This window comes from Haliotis rufescens, unplaced genomic scaffold (genome assembly GCF_023055435.1).
Source record: "Haliotis rufescens isolate VD_foot unplaced genomic scaffold, xgHalRufe1.0.p SCAF_3, whole genome shotgun sequence".
Taxonomy (NCBI): domain Eukaryota; kingdom Metazoa; phylum Mollusca; class Gastropoda; order Lepetellida; family Haliotidae; genus Haliotis; species Haliotis rufescens.
In genome coordinates this window covers 20,072,273-20,093,165 of record NW_025964001.1, presented here as the reverse complement: position 1 = coordinate 20,093,165, position 20,893 = coordinate 20,072,273, and the positions used below count along the sequence as shown (strand labels likewise).

The 20,893-nt window shown below is 37.9% G+C and overlaps 2 protein-coding genes across 6 annotated transcripts in view; one reads left to right on the top strand and one right to left on the bottom strand.

Moving 5' to 3' along the window:
* Nucleotides 1–1,328: 1,328 nt before the first annotated feature.
* Nucleotides 1,329–9,213, bottom strand: LOC124137064 (AP-4 complex subunit sigma-1-like). Its single transcript, XM_046503201.2, has 6 exons — nt 8,820–9,213; nt 7,681–7,765; nt 7,193–7,279; nt 4,657–4,725; nt 4,089–4,100; nt 1,329–1,782 (listed from the first exon to the last, which is right to left on the bottom strand). The coding sequence occupies exons 1-6, from the start codon at nt 8,870–8,872 to the stop codon at nt 1,657–1,659; spliced, it is 432 nt and encodes a 143-aa protein (XP_046359157.1). The 5' UTR covers nt 8,873–9,213; the 3' UTR covers nt 1,329–1,656.
* A 1,655-nt stretch (nt 9,214–10,868) lies between these two features.
* The window catches only part of LOC124137063 (striatin-like), a 28,293-nt gene continuing 18,268 nt past the window's right edge, over nt 10,869–20,893 (top strand). For all 5 annotated transcript variants that reach the window (XM_046503198.2, XM_046503200.2, XM_046503199.2 and 2 more), the window contains exons 1-6: nt 10,869–11,128; nt 13,912–14,015; nt 17,232–17,314; nt 17,674–17,758; nt 18,955–19,125; nt 19,338–19,469. In XM_046503198.2, coding sequence (XP_046359154.1) covers nt 10,916–11,128; nt 13,912–14,015; nt 17,232–17,314; nt 17,674–17,758; nt 18,955–19,125; nt 19,338–19,469 — 788 coding nt within the window. In that variant the 5' untranslated portion in view covers nt 10,869–10,915. The remainder of the gene's footprint in view (nt 11,129–13,911; nt 14,016–17,231; nt 17,315–17,673; nt 17,759–18,954; nt 19,126–19,337; nt 19,470–20,893) is intronic.

The following is a 20,893-nucleotide window of genomic DNA, read 5'->3' as shown; positions in this document are numbered from 1 at the left end:
TCTCTTGGTCTTAATCTCATCCAGTAATGCCATGACTTTTGACATAAGGTTGTTATAACTTTTCCAGCTGATGTCTTTGCCAGTTTTCGGTGGTGGTGATGCCAAATGCTTCCACTGTTTTGATTGATGTTTGGACTCGGGCTGGAAGTGGTGAACCCACTTTTCATATCTAGTGACAAATTGTTGTAAGAACCTACTGGGTGGGCTTCAAACAGTTAGATTATCGTGAGACATGTTGTGTGTGTGGATATAACTCTATGGTATTCGTGCATCGAAATATATCAGTATTACGCAATTCCTTCTACGTGAGGCTCAGAACCTATCACTCAACCCTCGTAGTGAGTGAGTCAGGTTTAATGCCGCTTTTAACAGTATTCCAGTTATATCACGGCGTGTCAGCCTAATGTGGGAGGAAAGCCCGAAGTGTTGCAGGTCTCAGACGTTTACCACTTTGGTGAAACCCATGAGCACAGGTATGGTGCTGACGAACCAAGAAACATAATCGTGGCGAACCGGGGTTCGCATCCAACAAGCCCATGGGACCTATCTTCAAATTCTTGTCATGAAAAAAAAGAAACGGTACAAGATGCATAAATAATTTTAATGGAGGAAATAATTTATATGACATTCCTTCATGCATATCAACATCAAACACACTGACAATATCTGCATAACCTTCTGATCCTTTCAAACCCCTTAATAACTATTTGAAGAAATGTCATCATGTCTCAACATACAACATTGGTGGATAATTGCATCTTGACCAGGAAAACAATTTAATCACCAACAAAGCCTGGCACATTGACCAGCTTACAGTGTAACTGTGATTTCATAAACAATGGCCAAACAGTTCACAGAGATCCATATTTTTCCCCCATAAAAAACCAGGACTCATGTCTTTTGCCAAAACACATTTTTCATAAGGTCCCAATCTTTCCCAATCTCATTAAAATCAGACATTAGTTCTGGCTGCCGCTAAACAAAGATCTGAGTAGATCCCATTACGGGTCACGTCAGACCGACCTTTGACCGACCAAAAGAATGACCAATCAGAAGGCAGCTTTCTCTTGCTTCACGGCACTAATTTCAAATTGGCGACTACGCTTCGAAACATATTTTGACAAATTCTCGATTACAAATTTGAAACCTAAACAAAAGAACACTCTGGAATGGCTAATAGATGGTCTAGATTGTATGGATTCAGTTGTTAAACCTGTAACTATCATTCGGAATACACGTGTTAAAGTTTTCGAGGTTGTATGATTAGAAATCACATTCCGACTGCCACTTTCTTGATCTGGTAAGCGACGCTCTCATTGGTCAGATGAAAGGTCGTTCTGACGTGGCCCCTAATGGGATGTCTTCAGATCTTTGTTTAGCGGTAGTGAGAACTAAGGTCTGATTTTAATGAGATTGAATCTTTCCCTGTTAATGTTAACAAATTAGAATCTAAAAAAGCAACATTTTCATCACTGGTTTATACTCCATCAACCAGCTGGTCATTTGTGAACAATAGTTCCAGCAATTGTGAAGGTGTGCCACAGGTGCCAACTTTCTCCTTGCCTGACATTTGCAAGTGAATGTATTGCACATAAGCCCATGCTTGGAATAACTTAAATTCTTGAATGTGTCCAGTAACTGAAGAGGAAGATGTGGTCACTTCTTGGATGCGTCCAGTAACTGCAATGGTACAAGAGCTCTCACTTTGCTTGTCTCTCCAACATACCCACTGACAATCATTTCATCCAGCACCATGTGTACGCGTTCTGTATTTGACACAATCTGGTTACAGTGTTAAGGCAAAGTTTATCAATGTCACCTTGAGGCCTCAAATATTTTGATGTTCAAGCTGAGGTGAAAAGGGGTTGTAAGTCACGTTCAAGATTGTTGCACTTATATACAGCGACATGCATGCACCTTTGTGTATGTGTGTGTGCCCTTTTGTAGTTGCCCGGACTAGTGCCGATTTTATGGTGCTAGCCCACTGAGATACAATGCTGCAGTTTAACATGAATACCCTCCTCAGATAAAGTATACTGACTCAGAGCTGACAAGTCCTTGTGGCCTCCTTAATGCCGAGTGCCAGTAAGGGTAAAACGTACCATCGTCTTCTTTCCGCTCTACCACTAGCAAACATATGATCAAGATCTGGCTTTGGAAAGGATGTATTAAATAACAGGATTTTAGATCATTTTATTTTTTCTAGTACATTGTCAACCAAAATGTCCTAAAGCTACTTTGATACCGTCAAATCAAAATTTGCTAAAATTATGAAAATTTAATGCAAATTCACTGTAGTAATCTGTATTATATAGTGTTGCTAACCCCCGACCTCAGCTCTCTGGGCAGATGCCCTATCCACTAGACCACAGAGGCGGACGTTTTGATGTTCAAGTATGCTTACCTCATACCACAACTTCATTTAAAAAGTCAAATTAAAGAATGTTTTGGATTAAAATAATAATAATAATAATAATAATAATAACAAGCATGAAATACTCACATCCCCCGCCAATATGACATGTTGGGTGTGTGCAATGCATTAGCTCCTGTGAACTATGTTCACTGGGCCTTTTTGTAAATGGCCTAATTGCAGCACTAAAAAAAAGTTATTACTGGTGTTGTTTTTCCATCTGCAGTTTATGATAGAATATGTTACTGAATTTGTAATGAGTAAGGATAAGACATATGGACGAACAACTTCTTTATTTATTACAATTAGGAGCGATGGTTTCGGTGTAGGTTCTAACACCATTATCAAGCAAGTGAAGTACAGAATATGGTTGACAAGAATATATATTGTTTATACAGTTGAGTAGGTTTAAGATCAGTTACACTGTTGTATTTGTAATGAGTTGTGTTTCTGTATGAAGTTGGTCAGTGAATGCAACAACTGTGTCCATGACACTTTTGGAGGAACATACACTCAAGCAATGCAGAACTTACCGACAAGAAAGGAAATGTATTCAATACTGTGAGATGACATTATGTGCCAAATTTTGTACGGTTTTCAAGATCTGCTCCGGAAACGAGGACTACCGCCATTTTCAGTCTAAATCAAAGTCGTTGCCATGGAAACTCGAAAAGTAATTTTTTTTAAAATCCCAAACAATCAAAAGGCACCATATCACCACTAGATCTATCTATGTGCCAAGTTTGGTGAAGAAATATGGTACGGTTTTCAAGATCTGCTCTGGAAACTAAATGTGACGGACGGCTGGATGGCCGGACGGAAGGACGGCACCCATTCCTATATCCCCCTTCCACTTTGTGGCAGGGGATAATAATAATAATAATAAATTTCAAATTCAATTCCCCCTCACTAAATGTCTTATTTGGCATAGGGCTACTTTTCATTTCTTTTGATGATGAAGATGATTCCTGCACGAGCCAAGTGTAGAGTTTTCAGGAATTGCATCGTGTATCAAATCATGACCTTACTGTCGAGATATATCGAATCACAATGCATATTGTTAGTCCTATATGCAAAGATTTGTTTTATTCATTAACATTGCCTAAGCTTAAACTAGTTTATTCAAAGCTAAAGATAAGCAGCGTATTTGCATAAAATCTGTAAAATAAATCAGCATAACCCAATTATTCTTGAGTTGCTTGCATACAAATATGCATGAATAATTCCCAAAACCAAAATTATAACAACACTGAGTAATTACCATGCAACATGTGACATACTTGGGATAGCACATTATTAGAGGCAAATTAGAAGTCGTCTTAAACATTTTAAGCTCAAACATATTTTTTCAAAAAAAGGTCTATTAATTGGTAACAAAATACCCAATAAGACTTGACTCATGGGAGAAACATAATATTGAATACCCAAACCAAAGTACCAATACCCAGTGTGATGGGAAATATTTGAGTAACTACTCAATGACTCAAACTATTATTGTTAGCCCTGTTTGTTGTTTGTCTTTCAAACAATGTGGTGTTGTGTTCCTCCATCAGAAAAGCCTTATGTTTACATGTTTATGTGTTTACTGTCATAAGTGTACATTATGAAGCCAGACACCAGGTAAGGACTTGTTATTAAATAGGCTATTGGGCCAGATTTTGGTTTGCAAGGATACATCTACCTCGGTCTGAAACAGAAGAAAAGATCAGATTTTAGACACTGTAGCGCAACGGGTACATGTTCATTCAGAGCTGCAAAACAAAGTTAACTGGGTGTGAACCACACAAATGCAAAGCTAGGATTCAACCTTAATAAACACAAGCTCTTCCAGGTAAATATAAACAATATAACTAAATATTTTAAGGAACTTGAACATACTTAATGCAATAGTAAGAAAAGTTACCTGTAGTAATAATCAAAATACTTTACGTGAATTTATTGTTTCGGTTGAAGGAAATAGCTAAAAATTGGAGTTCACTCTTGCAAGAGCCAGAAAAGCTTTGAATTATTTCATGATACACCGGTAGAATTCAAAAACATGATCTCTGAATCCAAGAATCATGATCACACAATTCCAACTCTAGAAGCCAATATTCATAAAGACATAATCATGGTGAGCATATCATTACCAATAAAGGCTATTCATCATACTCCTTGTGAAGTTATGTGAACTGCAATACTTTGTATTCAACCTGGATATCTGGGTAAGACTTCTTCATATGACAAACATTAGAACCACTTACAACTTTCTGAAAATACTGGTCCAGAGTTTCCAAGATATTCTGCATCAGTTCCAACACTGCCAGCTCATTCTGAAGAGGGAAGAGAGTTCACTACACAGATTTCTACATTTCAATAAATTTATAATAACTTAGCATGATTAGGTGAAAATATATACCTGTTCGTCTGGCACAGTTGGCATCAATAGTTGCCCACACAACATGACAGTCTGTAATGTCTGCCATTTTTAAATACAGAATTTGATACAGGCGCATAAGTCGATAGGCCATGAGTACCTGCATCAGCCAACACAAAGCGAGGCGACTGTAATCAGTCACGTAACCGGCGAAAGGACCAAAAGGCTTTATGTAGATTTGTAGCCATTTGCTAAAACCTGTCTGGGCAGAAGTGTAATATTTCGCAAAGTTGCAGAGGGGACAACAAAAGATGATAAAGTATCTTCGGTCAAAATACACAATCCAAATCAATGCCATAGCCGGAGCTGCCGTGTCAAAACTGCCAGAGGCAGAAGCAGGGGAGGCAGGACAATCAATTAAATCCTCCTCTGGCTATGGGTCCAAAGAAGAAGTAGGTGCGACTGTTGATGTCGTCGGCTGAAAAGAAGCCGGAACAGAAATTAGTGTATCCGTAGGAGGACCCACCTGAGGGAGGCACGCTGATGTCACAGCTTGTAAGAGAGACTGAAGTTGCTGCCCTCAGATGGAGGTAAAATCATTAGGAGTCCATGAGGTTGGAAGTATCTGTTTTGAAGAGTGTAGTGTCACCTGAGGATCTGGTACAGTCACGGTAGGCGGATGTCGAACTGGAGGCGGTGACAGGAAACCCAGGTAATCCGGGTAAGCAGTGTCATAGGAGTACCCATGGGGTGAAGGAATCCATACACTGTGGAAAGCATTCCCAACCATGCGCCAGGTTTGCGGAGGCATTATACAAGGTGAGGTGAAATGGGGTTTAACGTCGCGTCCAAGATTATTGCACTTATATAGCGACGTGCATGCATGTGTATGTTTGTGTGTGGCTGCTTGTACTAGTCCGGACTGATGCCGATTTATAGTGCTAGCTCACTGAGATACCATGCCGCAGTTTAACATGAATACCCCACTCAGACACAGTATACTGACTCCGAGCCGACCAGTCCTTGTTTTAGCCCCTTAATGCCGAGCGCCAGACAGGGTAACAACAAGTACCATCTTTTAACGTCTTTTGGTATGACGCGGTCGGGGATCGAACCCCGGACCTTCTGCTCACCGGGCGGACGCTCTACCATTAGACCACGGAGGCGGTCAGGCATTATACAAAGCAAGGTTCCAAGGAAATTCTTGTCATTAATGATGATAGGCATAAGAACGAGAAAGATCATGTAGCCAAGAGTCAATGTGACTAGAAGATGAGGAATGAGCCAAATGTGATGAGTGTCCATTAGAGTAGGTATAAACTTCATCTTCCGAACCGATAAGTGAGTAGTCTGAAGTGTTTCTGCGTGAGAGACAATGGGTAATGATTTTTGGAAGAGTAACACGCTGAAAACAGCATGCAGGTAAGCTGCAGTGACTGCGGCAATCTGAACAGACATCATGGGTTTGGAAGGAGATAAAAAAAAACGTTGACAAGTTAGGCATGCAGACGCGTGGCCGTTCATCCATATTGAAAAAAGACGACCAAGAAGAAGAAAGTCTCAAAATTTTCAAAGAGGGAAAATTGGAAAAAAGAGAAAAGCCAAATGGATTATCTTGCAAGATGTATATCACAACACCATGGTGATTAGAAAGAGAATGAGCTAGCTTGGGAAATCACATGTTCAGCGCATGTAGGTCGACCAACATGAAAAGCGTACATGACCCAGATTATTGGGAAGTGACCATGGTGACGCTAGGTGTTTTCATGTCAATTGTTTTTTGAAGTTGGAAACCTGTGTTTAGGCACGTTTCATCTAAAGATCAATAGAATGAGATATGCATAGTGTGAGATAGGATAAGTTTAATAATTATAACAAAACTCTATGCCATAAGCTCACCTGGAACTTCAAGTGGGCATGAGTGAATTGGATTTAATTAACAGGTCTTTTCCAGTATTTCAGTTCGGTCGCTGTATGTGAATGAGAGAATGAGCGTTTGTTGTTTAACACAGCACTCAGCAGTATTCCAGCTATAATTCAGCGGTCTGTAAATAATCAAGTCTGGCCCAGACAATCCAGTGATTGACATAATGAGCATCAATCCACGCAATTGGGATATGATGACATGCATCAACCAAGTCAGCGAACCTGACCACCCGATCCCGTTAGTCTTTCGACAAGCATTGTCACTTTTAACGGCAAGCATGGGTTGCTGAAGACCTATTCTACCCCGGATCTTCATGGGTCCTGCATGTACTACTACGGTGAAACCAATGGGCACATTTGTTTGGTGAAGAGTGACCAAATTAATTGCCAGTTTTCATAAAGAGTTTGTCTTGTCATAATATTCATACTGGGAGGCAGATGATAAATCATGTCCTTGTAATCCTAGTGTTTCAGTGACAGTGAAACCTGAAACTTACCTCATCTGGTGTTACAGCAGATATCATATACAGGCTCACATACTTCCTGTACACTATTGTCAGGTCCTTCAGCTCAAAAAAGTTGCACTGAGGAAAATAGATATAAAAAGGAATAAGTACTACATTGAGGAGTACTAACCTACTATTAAGATTATTATTTCATTCCTCTTAATGTATCTTATGTTACAATTTGTATACATTATCTGACATAAAGGATTTAGGTCCAAATAATATACAAGCCCATGAATTAATTTTGTGTGTCCGCAGGCACCAAAAGTTAACGTTTCAATCACAAATTAAATTCTGTTGTGTGGTGACAACTTGTGCTTTGTGCTCTAGCTAAAAATTTAAACACAAACATTTGAAACTTTTAATAATATCTCATGATTACACTAGAGAAGTGGGAAAACTTTTCCCACACATAGATCCCTCACTCTGGTGTTAGATGAAATAACTTAATTGGATGAAAGGTGAATCATGTAATTTACCTGTTTTTCAGATCTTTCCATGACACTCTTAATGATACTGGCTTGCAACTGATTCCTCTCTCTTAAGCATATGTGTTGGAAATACCTGCAAGTAGATTGTTTGGAAACCATACATTTCATTTAAACATGCATGGGTAACCATGCTAACTGCTCATTGTGCTTGGCACTTGCCAATGAGGACAATTAGGTTGAGATAGTCATGTTGACCTTTGACATAACTGGTGAGTAAATAAGAAGAGGTACAACTTTATAAAAGTAGTATGTTTCATTCCAGTTTGACAACAGTGTAAGAATCTAAATCGAAATGTCACTAAATGCAATAAACCAGAAGTTTTTATCCATATAATTGTAGTTTTCTACTGATTGGTGTCAAAGGTACTGTTTATTTACAATAAATATATCAATACGAACCAATTCCTTCTTTTCCATTTAGATTGGGAAGATATTTGATGGCATGATTTTATTTGAAGATTAGAATTCATAATTTATAATCATAGTCAGTATACAAGTGTCTTAGGTTAAATGCAAGAGGCAAAAACAAATCTTAGTTTTAATAACTCATTAACTGAGTCATGTTTTGCCCGAGTTCTGCCTGTTATATGTACTGTAGTAACAGTTTGATTTGCATTCTAGAAGGTGAAGTTCAGTATATGTGTGCTATTTGTTATCTATTATCTGTTGCTGTTAAGTTTAATCTTCTGTTTTTATCACAACATATCATGCACATATAACTCTGATCACTTGGTCATATTCACTCCAGATTGATAATCATGGAAGAAAAATCTACATTGAAATGTCCCTATATGTAATAAACCAGACGTTGTTATCCATGAGGTTGTATGTTTTCTTACAGGTTAAGTTTTGCTTATGACTAAGATCTACTTTGTTTCATTCAAACAAATGACTTTGAAAATGAGAAATCTTCCAATTTTCATTTGAGCTAGTTCTCCAAATGTGTTTCATATGTTAACATATAATATTAAAGACTTAAACAATGATTCATAATATACTGGTAATCATGTTATTGGACACAGTAAAATAATGTGACCTTTGTATTTCTTATCTTTCATTGGCTAAATGAATAACAGGGTAGTTCTCTTGCTTTGAACACAGAACGTAACCACCAGTATCAACAATACCTGGAAAGCCTAAGCACCCCCTGCTTATTAATAATGTAGAGAAATTTAATCATCGTGTTTAGTCAGTGATTCTGATGATTCATGTCATTCCATCTGACAAAGGATCCACGGGGCTTATCTAGGGTGAGATCAATGTAGCCAGACACCTCTCCACTACCGTCAGGTCACTCTAACCCTCGGGCATTTTCCGTATCGACCATGGCCCTCGTCTTATCTCGTGGCTAACAGGCGCTGTTGTTGCATTTAGATCTATCACTCAACATTCCGGTGCTAGCAAGAGAAGTGAACATGCATCACGGGCTGTCAGTCAACGAAATGAACGCCAGTGGAGGAGGTGAAAGATAATCTTGGGATTCCTTGATTTTCTTGAATGACGTCATGACTTGATCAGCGCCCCCTTTCCCAAAATGGAAATATTCTACTTGTCCAACAACTAGTTATTGATATCTACCCTGTTGCGAACATTCATTGTTTAGTTAATATAAGTTTGGAATCAGCGTGGCTTCATTAACTGACATTGTTTGTAAACAGGAACAAAAGTTAGATAATATTTAATTATATATCAAATAATATATTATGCTTAAATGCCATTAGTTCCCAATACAACCGTTTGTATATTTCTACATTTTTCTACATACGGTCCATTCATGTTTATGCTGAACGTACTATGATTGTAGTTTGATTGCATGGTGTTCCAGATAATTATGAAGATTTGATATGGAGACACCAGATGCAGGTTAAAAGGAAAACAGGAAAGAGACGTTATACATCGCCTTTGTGTTAGGAAATGGCAGAACCATGTTCAACTATATAAATAGTATTGTTCTGTTGCCTTCATTTGAAGACAACCCGCTTTTAATTACTGCGGCCTCATTGTGTTTCTTTCTGCGCACAGAAAATTTAAGTATTTCTCAAGTTAAATGTTTTCACAGTTTTCGTTGTAAAATGGTTCGTCATGCGAATAATATACTGATTTAATGACAATCGTTATGATTTTGAGTATTAAGTGTACATTAGACTGCTATAATCGGAATACCCCGTAAACCCTATGAGAAGATATTCCGGGTCAGAATTGGACTCCAGTATATCACATGTTGGTCGAAAGACTACTTGACCTGACTGAATATGTGTCAAATATGGATAAGAATTTATGGATGAACAACTTCTTTATTACTATTAAGAGCGACGTTTCGGTGTAGGTTTTAACACCGTTATCAAGCAAGTGTTAGAACCTACACCGACACGTCGCTCTTAATTGTAATAAAGAAGTTGTTCATCCATAATTCTTATCCTTACTTAGTACTCCTAAACTTCTAAATGCCTATCAAAGAAATGAATATGTGTCATCGTGACCCGACGGTGTGGGACGGTGCTCTTAATATCAACCCCTGGTTTGTCTGCCACAGGCTTGGCTATTTTAAAAGGCCACAGTGATGTCGTTGGAAAATATTGTTGATCTTTGTTTTGTGTGGCGGTAACCAACATTTACCTGTTTGGTGAAGCCGTTACGGTGTTGTCAGGTCAAGAGTCATAATCAGGGCGAATTTGATGACCAAGTCCACGACCAGATGGTATTGTTTTAAGCAATTCAGTTGAATATATTTTAATATTGGATAAAGCTGAAGTATTTGTGAATTGGTGCTTAGGATATGACTAAATGTCACTGACGGTAATGTTGACACTGGTTGTGTCGAAGTACTTGTAATATATGCGTGAAAATGTGAACTTTACGAATACAGTTTATGTTAACTGTGGTTCACTAGTTCCTGAATTGAAGGGCATTATTTTATCTTATCGCCTATCCTTTAGTGGTAAATATATTTTGCCAGCAGACTGAGTCTGTCGCCCAGACTCTATATTTAGAGAGAAAAAAATAACATCCATTTTAAGTCTAGAATTTAAGGATTGTTCTGAGCTCCATTTGGATTTTATTATTTTGCTTTTGTAGATATATTTTTTAAATAAGAGAACTTTATTTTTGGGACTACATGTTACTCTGAACAGACTGCAGTTTATAAAACAGGTGAAAAGAACTAGTCGTCGCACTAGTAGCTTCTAGTCTTGAGAAAGCAACTTGTAATGGCGGCCATGCGAAGATGATCGAAGACGGTCCAGGTTCTCAACACGGCGGCCAGGTCGGCCCAGGATCAGGAATAAGCATCGGCATGGTCACTAAACAACAACAAGATGGCGAATCGGTCCAGAGACCACAATATTCCATGCCTGGGATTTTACATTTTCTGCAAACGGAATGGGCTCGTTTCGAGATGGAACGATCGCAATGGGAAGTCGAAAGGGCTGAACTTCAAGTAAGTTTATAAAGTGATCTGGGGATCATTGCATAACCATTAACATGTCATGGTTTAGAATGTGTTTGTAGATTCGTTATGTGTGCATAAGAGAGTGTATATTAAACTCCGATCGATTGTCTGCAGATGTTTTTCTGAGTTTGACAAGTGCAGAATTTTCCGCCATCTTGGAAAATGGCGTCCATTCCATTCATAAGTCATAATGAGCCGACGTAATTAGTATGACTAAATCGCTTTACTTTAAGCCAAAAAAGTGTGACAGTCTAAATATTTGCATCGTTTTTGTATACCTGAGACAATTATCTGAAGTTTTTCACTGTTAGGATGTTAGTTTTGGTCAGATTAATGTACAGCTGGAGATGTTGACATGTTTTGGCAACTGTCAGATCGCAGGAATCTGGCCTAAGTTCATAGTCCATTGTCAACACAGGTGCAAATAAGTCTTAAGGGTGTTGCTCATTTGGAAAAAAGGGTTGAATTGCAGCGGTCGCATGATGGAATGCTTGTTCGTTATGACAGAGCATAGTCAATGTTATGTTGATATTTTTTACGATTATGCTACTGGTGAAAATACACGAAATCACAAAGAATAGCACGTGACGTTTGGGACATTGATTCTTTTATTTGACATTTGTTGCAGCCCAAATTATCATGACAAGACAGTTTTGCATTCACTGATAGTATAAGTACTTGACCACTTGTGCTGTTTTTCTTAGACTTTTAAATAGGTTTTGGAAGGCATGTTCTGAAATAACACACCTTACTTTATGAATGAGATGTCTTCTACTCAGAAATCGCCACTGATCATAGGGCTCAATTTAAGAAGAAAATGTGACCTGCACTAAGTATATGCTCAGATGCAAAGCTTGTTCCAGCAGATAAGAATAAGTTACACCAATAGCCTAATGAAGCAGATATAAACTCATCTCAGATCAGAAATGTTTGTTTTGAAATCAGTCAGTTTCCATTGCACCTCACAAAGCAAAGACAATTACTTGATGAACCATACTGCCCCATTACTGTTCTTTTCACTGCTTCAAAAGTATGTGTAAATGCAGGCTACGTTTGTCAGACAAACATTTGTAAATTTTGACATGCATTGGGCAGGTTGGGTGCAACTGCAAGTACACATGCAAGTTTGACTACATTAAACTCTGTACCATTTGTGACAAGCAATTTTAAATCATTATGATTCAAAGTAAAATAAATTAATGGTTGTGCCATTTCATCATTTGATCATATGGGAGTAGTACGCTTTAACAGGCTCACTTTGTTGGATTTCAATTAGCGCTGCGTGGAGGATGGCAACCATTTTGTCAGCAGGAAGCTAAGCTAGATTAAGAGTTAGTGTTATTAGCAAACACCTACCAAGGGACCACAAGCGCTATCACACATAATTAGTACTCGTTTACCTAGTCATCAGCACCCGATTATTTATCTTTAAATGCATGCACACTAGCCATATTCTCAGTGAAACTTGATAAAAAATGTACAGTGTTTCCTCAAATTGCATTGAATCAATTTTTTAAAAGAGATGGATAACCTATACACTACCTCACAACTTACCCTAATGATCATAAAGAGGTGTTTGATTGGCAAGGGGTAGCCAACCCTAATGATCATGAAGGTGGAAAGGTGTACCTTATCCTAATGATTGTAAAGGGGTGCTTGATTGGAAAGGGGATCCAAGGGCTAAGGATAGTTAGGGGTAACCTACCTTAACCCTAACACAACTAACCCTAAGGATCGAAGTGGCATGCGGGATCTGTGAAGTGAGAGCCACAGTCAGCAACCTGAGCCAATTCTCTGTATAGTCAGCAATGCCTGGTAAAATGCATTGGTACCGATCATATTGGGTACTAAATTAGGAAATATGTTTCTGTATTCTAATCTGTAGTGTCTCATATTGCCATGTGCAGTTGTAGAAACTAACAGTTTTATTCCACTATTGCTTATAATTATAATATATAGCAAAATCCATAAAAAGGGCACATTTATACTAGTCCTTACGATACCTTTACTATTGGGCAGTTTGGCAAGGACTACAATTATGATCTTTGATTTCTAGATAGTATGGTTACCTTCCATTGTGCCTGTATTTTTTAAACAAGGCAAATTGTTTTCACATTTATGGTAGTAATACTTATGCTAATATGTAAATCCCCACACATGGTCAAGTCAATCTATTAGCATTACAGCAATATTTACATGTACAAACGACCTAGATCTGTTGTGGTAGGAACATGATTAAAAAAATGTAGTTGAAAGAAATTAAGCTTGTGTTTGACATGACAAAAGCTTTCTTGTGTAATGTTAATCCTACATGCCTTTTGTCTACATTCGTGCTATTATGTGAGTAGTGTTGAACGAAATTGACTCACAATGTCTGTTAGCCAAATTTAAAAAAAATAAATATACATCCTACTAAAATTGTTTTGATTGTTATGGTCATCATAAAACATGCATGAAGATGGGATATGCAAAGCTATTAGTCTGTTAATTTGAGACAAGTATAAGAGGAACTAGTGTTGTCCTAAAATCTAGTTATTTTACCTAAAACACTAGTCTGAAATAAGCTGCGGACTAGTTGGATATGACCAGTGACACAGGCCCTTGTGAGGTGACATTTCTTATTGTAAGAGACTATTGTTCTTTCCACATATGTAACCATATAGACATGATTGGGTGGATTATGATTATGTTTTAAATTTAATTTCTCACCAATTTGGTATGCTTGACAATATGTTTTGGAGTGATAAAATTAATTTTCTCTTTCATTTCAGGCAAGAATTGCATTTCTACAAGGGGAAAGAAAGGGACAAGAAAATCTGAAACAAGATTTGGTTCGGCGCATCAAAATGTTGGAATTTGCCTTGAAACAAGAAAGGTATGGTATTTTCTTCTTGTTGGACAGTGCTTGGACACTTTTCCTAGTACTTTAGCTAGTTGGGCCAGCTAGCGTTGTAATGTAAAAAAACTGATCCTCCCTAAAGAACTTTAGCCAGTAGGGCCAGCTAGCATTGTAATGTAAACAAACTGATCTTCCCAAAAGTACTTTCTACAGCAGGGCAAGCTGGCATTGTGTAATGTTACTCCATGTAAAAAACTGTCCCTCCCAAAAGTGCTTTAGTCGGCAATGCCAGCAAGCATTGTAATGTAAAAAAATGATGCTGCCAAAAGTACTGTAGCCAGCAGGGCAAACAAGCATTGTGTAATGTAAAAATCTGACCATCAAGTTTACTTCCTGGTGCTGCTTGCTGAATTTGTTGAAGGGGATAAAATAAGAAGATTAATTAGATTACTGTATTTGCTGTGTAAACCTCCCAGCACCAGTATGCACCACCACCAGACCAATCTGTAAGTAATCTTTATTAGCGCTCCCTACTAAGACTGAAAATTTATGTGACAGTCCGTAGTCAATATTTGCTTGTGGATATTACAGATTTATTTTACGGAAGCAGAAGTATGGAAGGGGTTTATTATTGATAAGTAATTATTATCGAAAATGTTTTCGTTTCATCAATGTTTTTACAAAGTTTGTTCACTATGCCCTCCAGGGCTCGAATTAGCTATCTAAAACCTGCACCAGTGCAGGCTGTTATTGAAAAGTGCAAGCTTATATTTATTTCTTCATGCACCAAGTGTATGTTAAAAAAATTTAAATTTGTGTCTAACCCTCATTTTTCCTAACAACAACGATCTTTGAACACAGTGAATACCTCTATGCTTTATGGACCATAAACAAAATTAATCCCTAGGTTATGTGTAATTTGTCATCCTTTCTTTGGCTTGACGTCATCAAACTGTGGGTACTTCAATATTAGTTTTAATAAGCCCATGTCCCATGTCAAAGCGCCCAGGGCATTTATTACGGTAAAAAGATTAATTAATTTTGATAATCAGAGATCTTACATCAATAAAGTGTTTCAATTGAGTGTAATCATTCAACATATTAATGTTTCCCTACAAATAACAAATGAAGAATTTCAATTATGTATATTCTGCACAATCATAAATTGTATAGGTATAACATTCAAGTTGTTTGTGTAGGATGTACCTGGAGGTTTTATTCAATGGTATATGAGTATAGCAACCCCCTAAATTTTTAACTTTTGACATCAGGGTAATGACAAAGACCTTGATCTTCATGCTTGTTTTCTAACACTGAAAAAGGAACAACCTTTACTTGTAATATTGTCAAACAACTATGTTGTCTCAAACATGTTATTATCATGATTTACAGGAATCTTTGATATATGAACTTCAATCCATTTTTGTCCATTTAAGAATCTGAATTAATCTACGGCCAGCCCTGACAAGATACTACTTTCCATTTTTTCACGTTAACGTCGCTCAGTGATGTTTATACTCTGTAAACATGTTAAATCTAGGAAGATTTGTTTGGCTGAAATATTCACATCAAATACATTTGGATCAACACTGTCATGGATACTAATCAAAAGAATTAAAAGCACACCCATACTACAGTTAATCTGTATTGCCTTGAAAGATTAACTATAGAGTTCTAACAACTACGTAACAACTGTGTCATTGTATACTACTCGAAAGAAGTTACAGAATACACGGTTCTTCCATATTACTGTGCCATGACAGATTAACTATAGTAATATGAAAGAATTGGGTGTTCTTTAACTTCTTTTGTGTAGTAAGCATGACACAGTTGTTACATAGTTGTTACTTTAACTATAGCTCCTTGAATTCAGACTTTGTAACGGCAGACACTGTAATGTGATAAAGAAGCAAACACCTATTCAACAATAGAAACTAACATTCTTAGTCCACTAGCACTTATGATTATAACATACAGTAAATTCCTTACAAATTGCTAAGTTCTACTTGTCCTCATAATACTCTTGGGTAAGATTTTAGTAAGGGTATTTGACATGTTTGAAGACTGAAAAACCCAACTGTACAGAAATGTTTGTTTAGTCTTCCTGTTTGGTTAACTTCTACTATGTCCACATGTTGCATATAATTGCATGTTGTAAGACAGTTTTATGTTGCATAACTTGGCAGTGTTATGTGTCACCTCTGTCTCTACAAATATGTATTTGTGTTTACTTTGTACATGCTAGAGGAAGGATGAAGTGTATTCCTTTGACTGTTCACGTCTCTTGTAACAAAGGGCTGGGTTTATATTGCTAGATGATCTAGATACATTAACAAACACGATTAAGCTTGCTCACAGTGTAGGCTGGTCTGTGCAAACACAGCTTCTCATCCAGTTAATGTTCTAGCATTTGCTTTAGAGGGCTCAGTGACTGCTATAAAGTTATTTCTACTTAAAAGTGTTATTCTCCAAGGGAAAGCGATTCTAATCGGCACACTTAAAAAAGAGTTTGTTTGAGAACAAAAAATTGAAGTGTTTACTCTGGAATGTTATCTTGTCTGGTTTCCTAATCAGTTGAGCAAAGTGTGTTTGTTGTAAGGAACTAAACAAGTGGGTGTTTCAATGTTTAACCATCTTTTGATTAAGTTTTAGGAGCCATGTCTTTGATGTGATCACTAAAATAGGTTTCCTTGTGTGTGATTTACTGTTAAGAGAAATAACCGTCAATAATGTCCACAAGGAAATATTGAGATAGCTGAAAGCCTAGATGACCAAGTTTCAAGTAAATATGTTACCACACAGTTCCTTCATTTTCATTTTGAGTGATCAGTGGTCATATTGGAGACTCCATAGACTAATGTTTGTTTCATTGGTGTGTTTGTAGCCCTCATAAGTATGCAGTTTGGTCATGTTGATGTCCTATTTTAGTGTTCAAAGTTGAGAATGATTATGAAAGGGTCCTTGTCACAACTCTGATGTTACAATACAAGTTAGACACTATACAGCTATATACATGCTGAAAGGGAAAACCTCGGGACCCCTGGACCCACCTACAGTTTGAATGCTGCTAATTTAATTCACTGTGAACAAGAATGGTTCTAAGTTAACAGTTGTCAGCAAACTTGCATATCCTTAGCATTGTTTTGATCATTCTGATTGATTTTACATCAAAATTTGGTACAGGCTTGACAGAAACAGTGATGAAGGGGTACATCCACTTATTCTAAGACAACTTTATCTTTGGATTTTCAGAGGAAAGTACCACAAATTGAAGTATGGGACCGACCTGAACCAGGATGACATGAAACCTCCAAGCTTCGATAAGAAAACTGATCGTAAGTCAAATTTGGACCAAATCATATAATCAAACTTATTTGTAAAATATAATAAGTAACTGAAGATGTAACAAATATTCAGTGTCTATACCACAAGTAAATGTGATTAATGTTTTTCATGTGAAATGAGAATGAAACAGCAGTGTAAGCATTTGATCAGGAATGATTCTACATTTGCTTTTTCTAAGTCAATATTTGTGCAAGCAGGCTGAAAAAATAGCTCAGTGCATTGGATAAATATTAAATGATACATGAGGAATGATCACGCTCTGGAGTCATGGTTATTGTAAGCAATGATGTCTGATTAAAGCATAATCATTAATCATTGTTTAAATTGGTGATTCAATCTTTCTTTGTAGAAGATGTAATAGATGGAGAATCACTTCTAGCCTCTGGTCCAAACAGCACAGCATCATGGAGACAAGGGAGGCAACTCCTTCGACAGTAAGAAGCTAGTTTAAACTTATTCCTCTTTTATGAGTGGGTGAAATGAATATGATGGTGTTGATACATTGTGACACAAAGTAAATTGGCTTAGTGGTGGCTTCTTTGAAATAGAAAACATGCATATGTCTTGAATACCCAAGGCAGAAATGACCAATTCATATCAGCCTCTTTTCATACCAGAACAAATTTTGGATTCCAGGTCAGAATAGGTCCCAAGAAACCTATGTTTGGTGTAAAAGGTGACGGGTATAGATCGGTTAGTCAGGCTCAGTGACCTTTTGATTGTGTGTTATTGTGCCCTGGCAGCCTGAAATGTTGCTCATAATATCAGCCACTGGTTTGTCTGGCTCACTGCCTCCATGGTGTAGTGGATAGAGCATCTTCCTGAAGAGCGGAAGGTTGGTGGTGTTCAATCCCCTGGCAGTGTCATACCAAAATATGCCAAAAGATGGTATTGTTGTTACCTTGCCTTGCTCCTGGCATTAAGTGGATAAAACAAAGACCGGCTTGGAGTTATACTGTGTCCATCTTCCTGAGGCAAGAGAGTTAACTGACTTTTAAAAGTCCAGTTTCCACACTTGCCAAACTAGGCTGGAATCCCTTGGTTTGATCGTAGCGCTAGCAATGGCTATTACGAATTATGTCCCTTCTATGCCTCTCCTTAGGATCAATCAGATTCCACCTCTCGTATCATTTGCATTTGCTTCAAACAAAATGGCGGCGCCCTGTCAATTGATCTCATCGATAATCAAGATCTATATTGTCATAAAACGAGTCTTACATGCATCAAATCATTTGAGCACCTTGATTAAAAACATGAAAAGATTTAGAAAATATCTGTTGACAACAAGTTAGCGGTGCACATGTTTTGCGAGTCCTGCCATCGACCAAAATCTGCATGACAATTTACAAATCATTCCATTTCGATTTCGTTGCACGATTTTGATTGGACTCATTAGTCCAGCCAAAACGTAACTCCGTTATACCAGCCTAGTTCGGCAAGGGTGGGAACTGGACTTGTCTTGGGAAGATGTACTGTGTCTGGGTGGGGTATTCATGTTAACTGCAGCATTGTATCTCAGTGGGCTAGCACTATAAAACCGGCTTCAGTCACGACTAGTACAAGCAGCCGCATGCACACACATATTTTATCAACACTGTTCAAATTTACTCACTTTGTGACTTTGTTTCAGATATCTTCAAGAAATTGGTTACACAGACACAATCATTGATGTGCGATCAGCTAGGGTGCGGTCGTTGCTAGGGTTACAACCCCACACAGAGAATGAAGCTGAGGGGGCACAGCCAGCTCTGGTCAATGGGGAACAGAGTCCAGGGAAAGGGGGAGTTGCTGCAGGCAAGAGGTCAGTACCACTGATTATGTATGTGTGCACAATGTGTTTGTACTGTGTGTTAATGTTCTTATGAAAAGGACATTTTTGTAGCTTTGGATTCTGTTTCATGTGAGTTAGATGAATTAAATGTGCATACATGGAATTTAAAATGTTTAGAAATGAGCTAATGCTTTGATGAATTTCGCATAACTATATTCTGTGTAATTAAATTGCTGTTGCAGAGTAGGGACAAAGAGAGTTGGTGGGGCAGTTCCCATAGAGGGAACTTTGATTGATACTGAGGCCGCTGTGATGACAACGTTTGATTTTTTAGCTAATGAGAATGTTGTGGATGATGAAGATGACAATCTTAGGTAAGCGATAAATTTATCCTTGCACGTCTTCTTGCCCCGAAGGCATAGAGTGTTATTGTGCTATCAATCACTAATTTGCCTCACCAGGCTTGATTATACGATGAAGCCCCGGTAATACAGACAGCATCTTTCCTAATAGAAAGTCTTGATTAACAATTTTGCCAATTAGGCTTAAAAAATAAAAGAATTGGTTCTCAGGCAATGGCTTCTGAAAATATAGGCCGGGTGGGTGGCCTTCTTTTTTTTTCCAGCTGTTCAAACTAGTATGTAACCAAATAAACAGTTGTGTACAATCAACCTGGGAAAGGGCCTCCCTACATAAATGTATTCATTGATAAGTAAAATACTGGAATACAGTATTTGACTACTGTTGGACTTCCAGTAAATGCATAATACACAGTTACAATGAGCTTTGATTTTGTTTCACAATGCAAAAACGTTATCGTGAGCACAACACACCAGAAGAAGCAACAAATCAGTACTGAAGTATGCAAGTTACTCCTGTTATTACGCTATCTGGCGGGGGCACGGGTGGCCCAGTCATCTAAGGCGTCGCGATTCGCTGTGCAGAGTTGCGTCCCTTTGGCATGCCAGACACCTATGATTGTGGGTTCGAATCCCGGTTCGCCCCAACTATGTTTCTAGGTTAGACCTGCATCACTTCGGGCTTTCCTCCCACATTAAGCTGACACGCTGTGATATAACTGGAATAATGTTAAAAGCGGCGTTAAACCCAACTCACTGTCACTACGCTATCTGGCTATAAAAGGGTCCATTGTGTATCTGGACATGTTTGTAATCCATTATTTTGCTTTCTCCAAGATTTCATTCAATTTCGTTTACCATGTTTACATGAATTTCAGCGAATTTGTGTATGATCTGATTGGCAAATCACATCAACTCACCATGAACTTGAAACCAATATTAGTCTTTAGAGATACGAAGTCTTCGGTCTTCATATCAATTCTTATGAAATTTCTTTCCAGTTATGATATTGGCCATGACATAAAGTATTTTTCAACCTATATCACCTACAGATCGGGGAGAAAATGTGTATACAGCTTATTGCTATTACCAGCTTATTTTACGAGACAAATACACAAGTAATCTTAATCTCTGCGTGTGAAACATTGTCCGGCATACAGTAATTGAATTTGTAAATTTCATGTCTTCATTGACAAATCACACAGCACACAGCACACAAACTCCTGTTGCCGCCATGACCATAACATTTAACACGAGATGCGCAGTACAGCATTGCACTGTAAAGGAAAGTAACTACACGTTAGATCGTGTTGTTTTTGAGTATTGTAGCATTTCACTGCTAGGGTCATGTGTTCGTGCCGCAGAATAGTTAAGGATATTTTAAAAATAAAAACAAAATGTGCTACGGCCTTTGTGATGATGCGGCAGTCCCGGAGAAC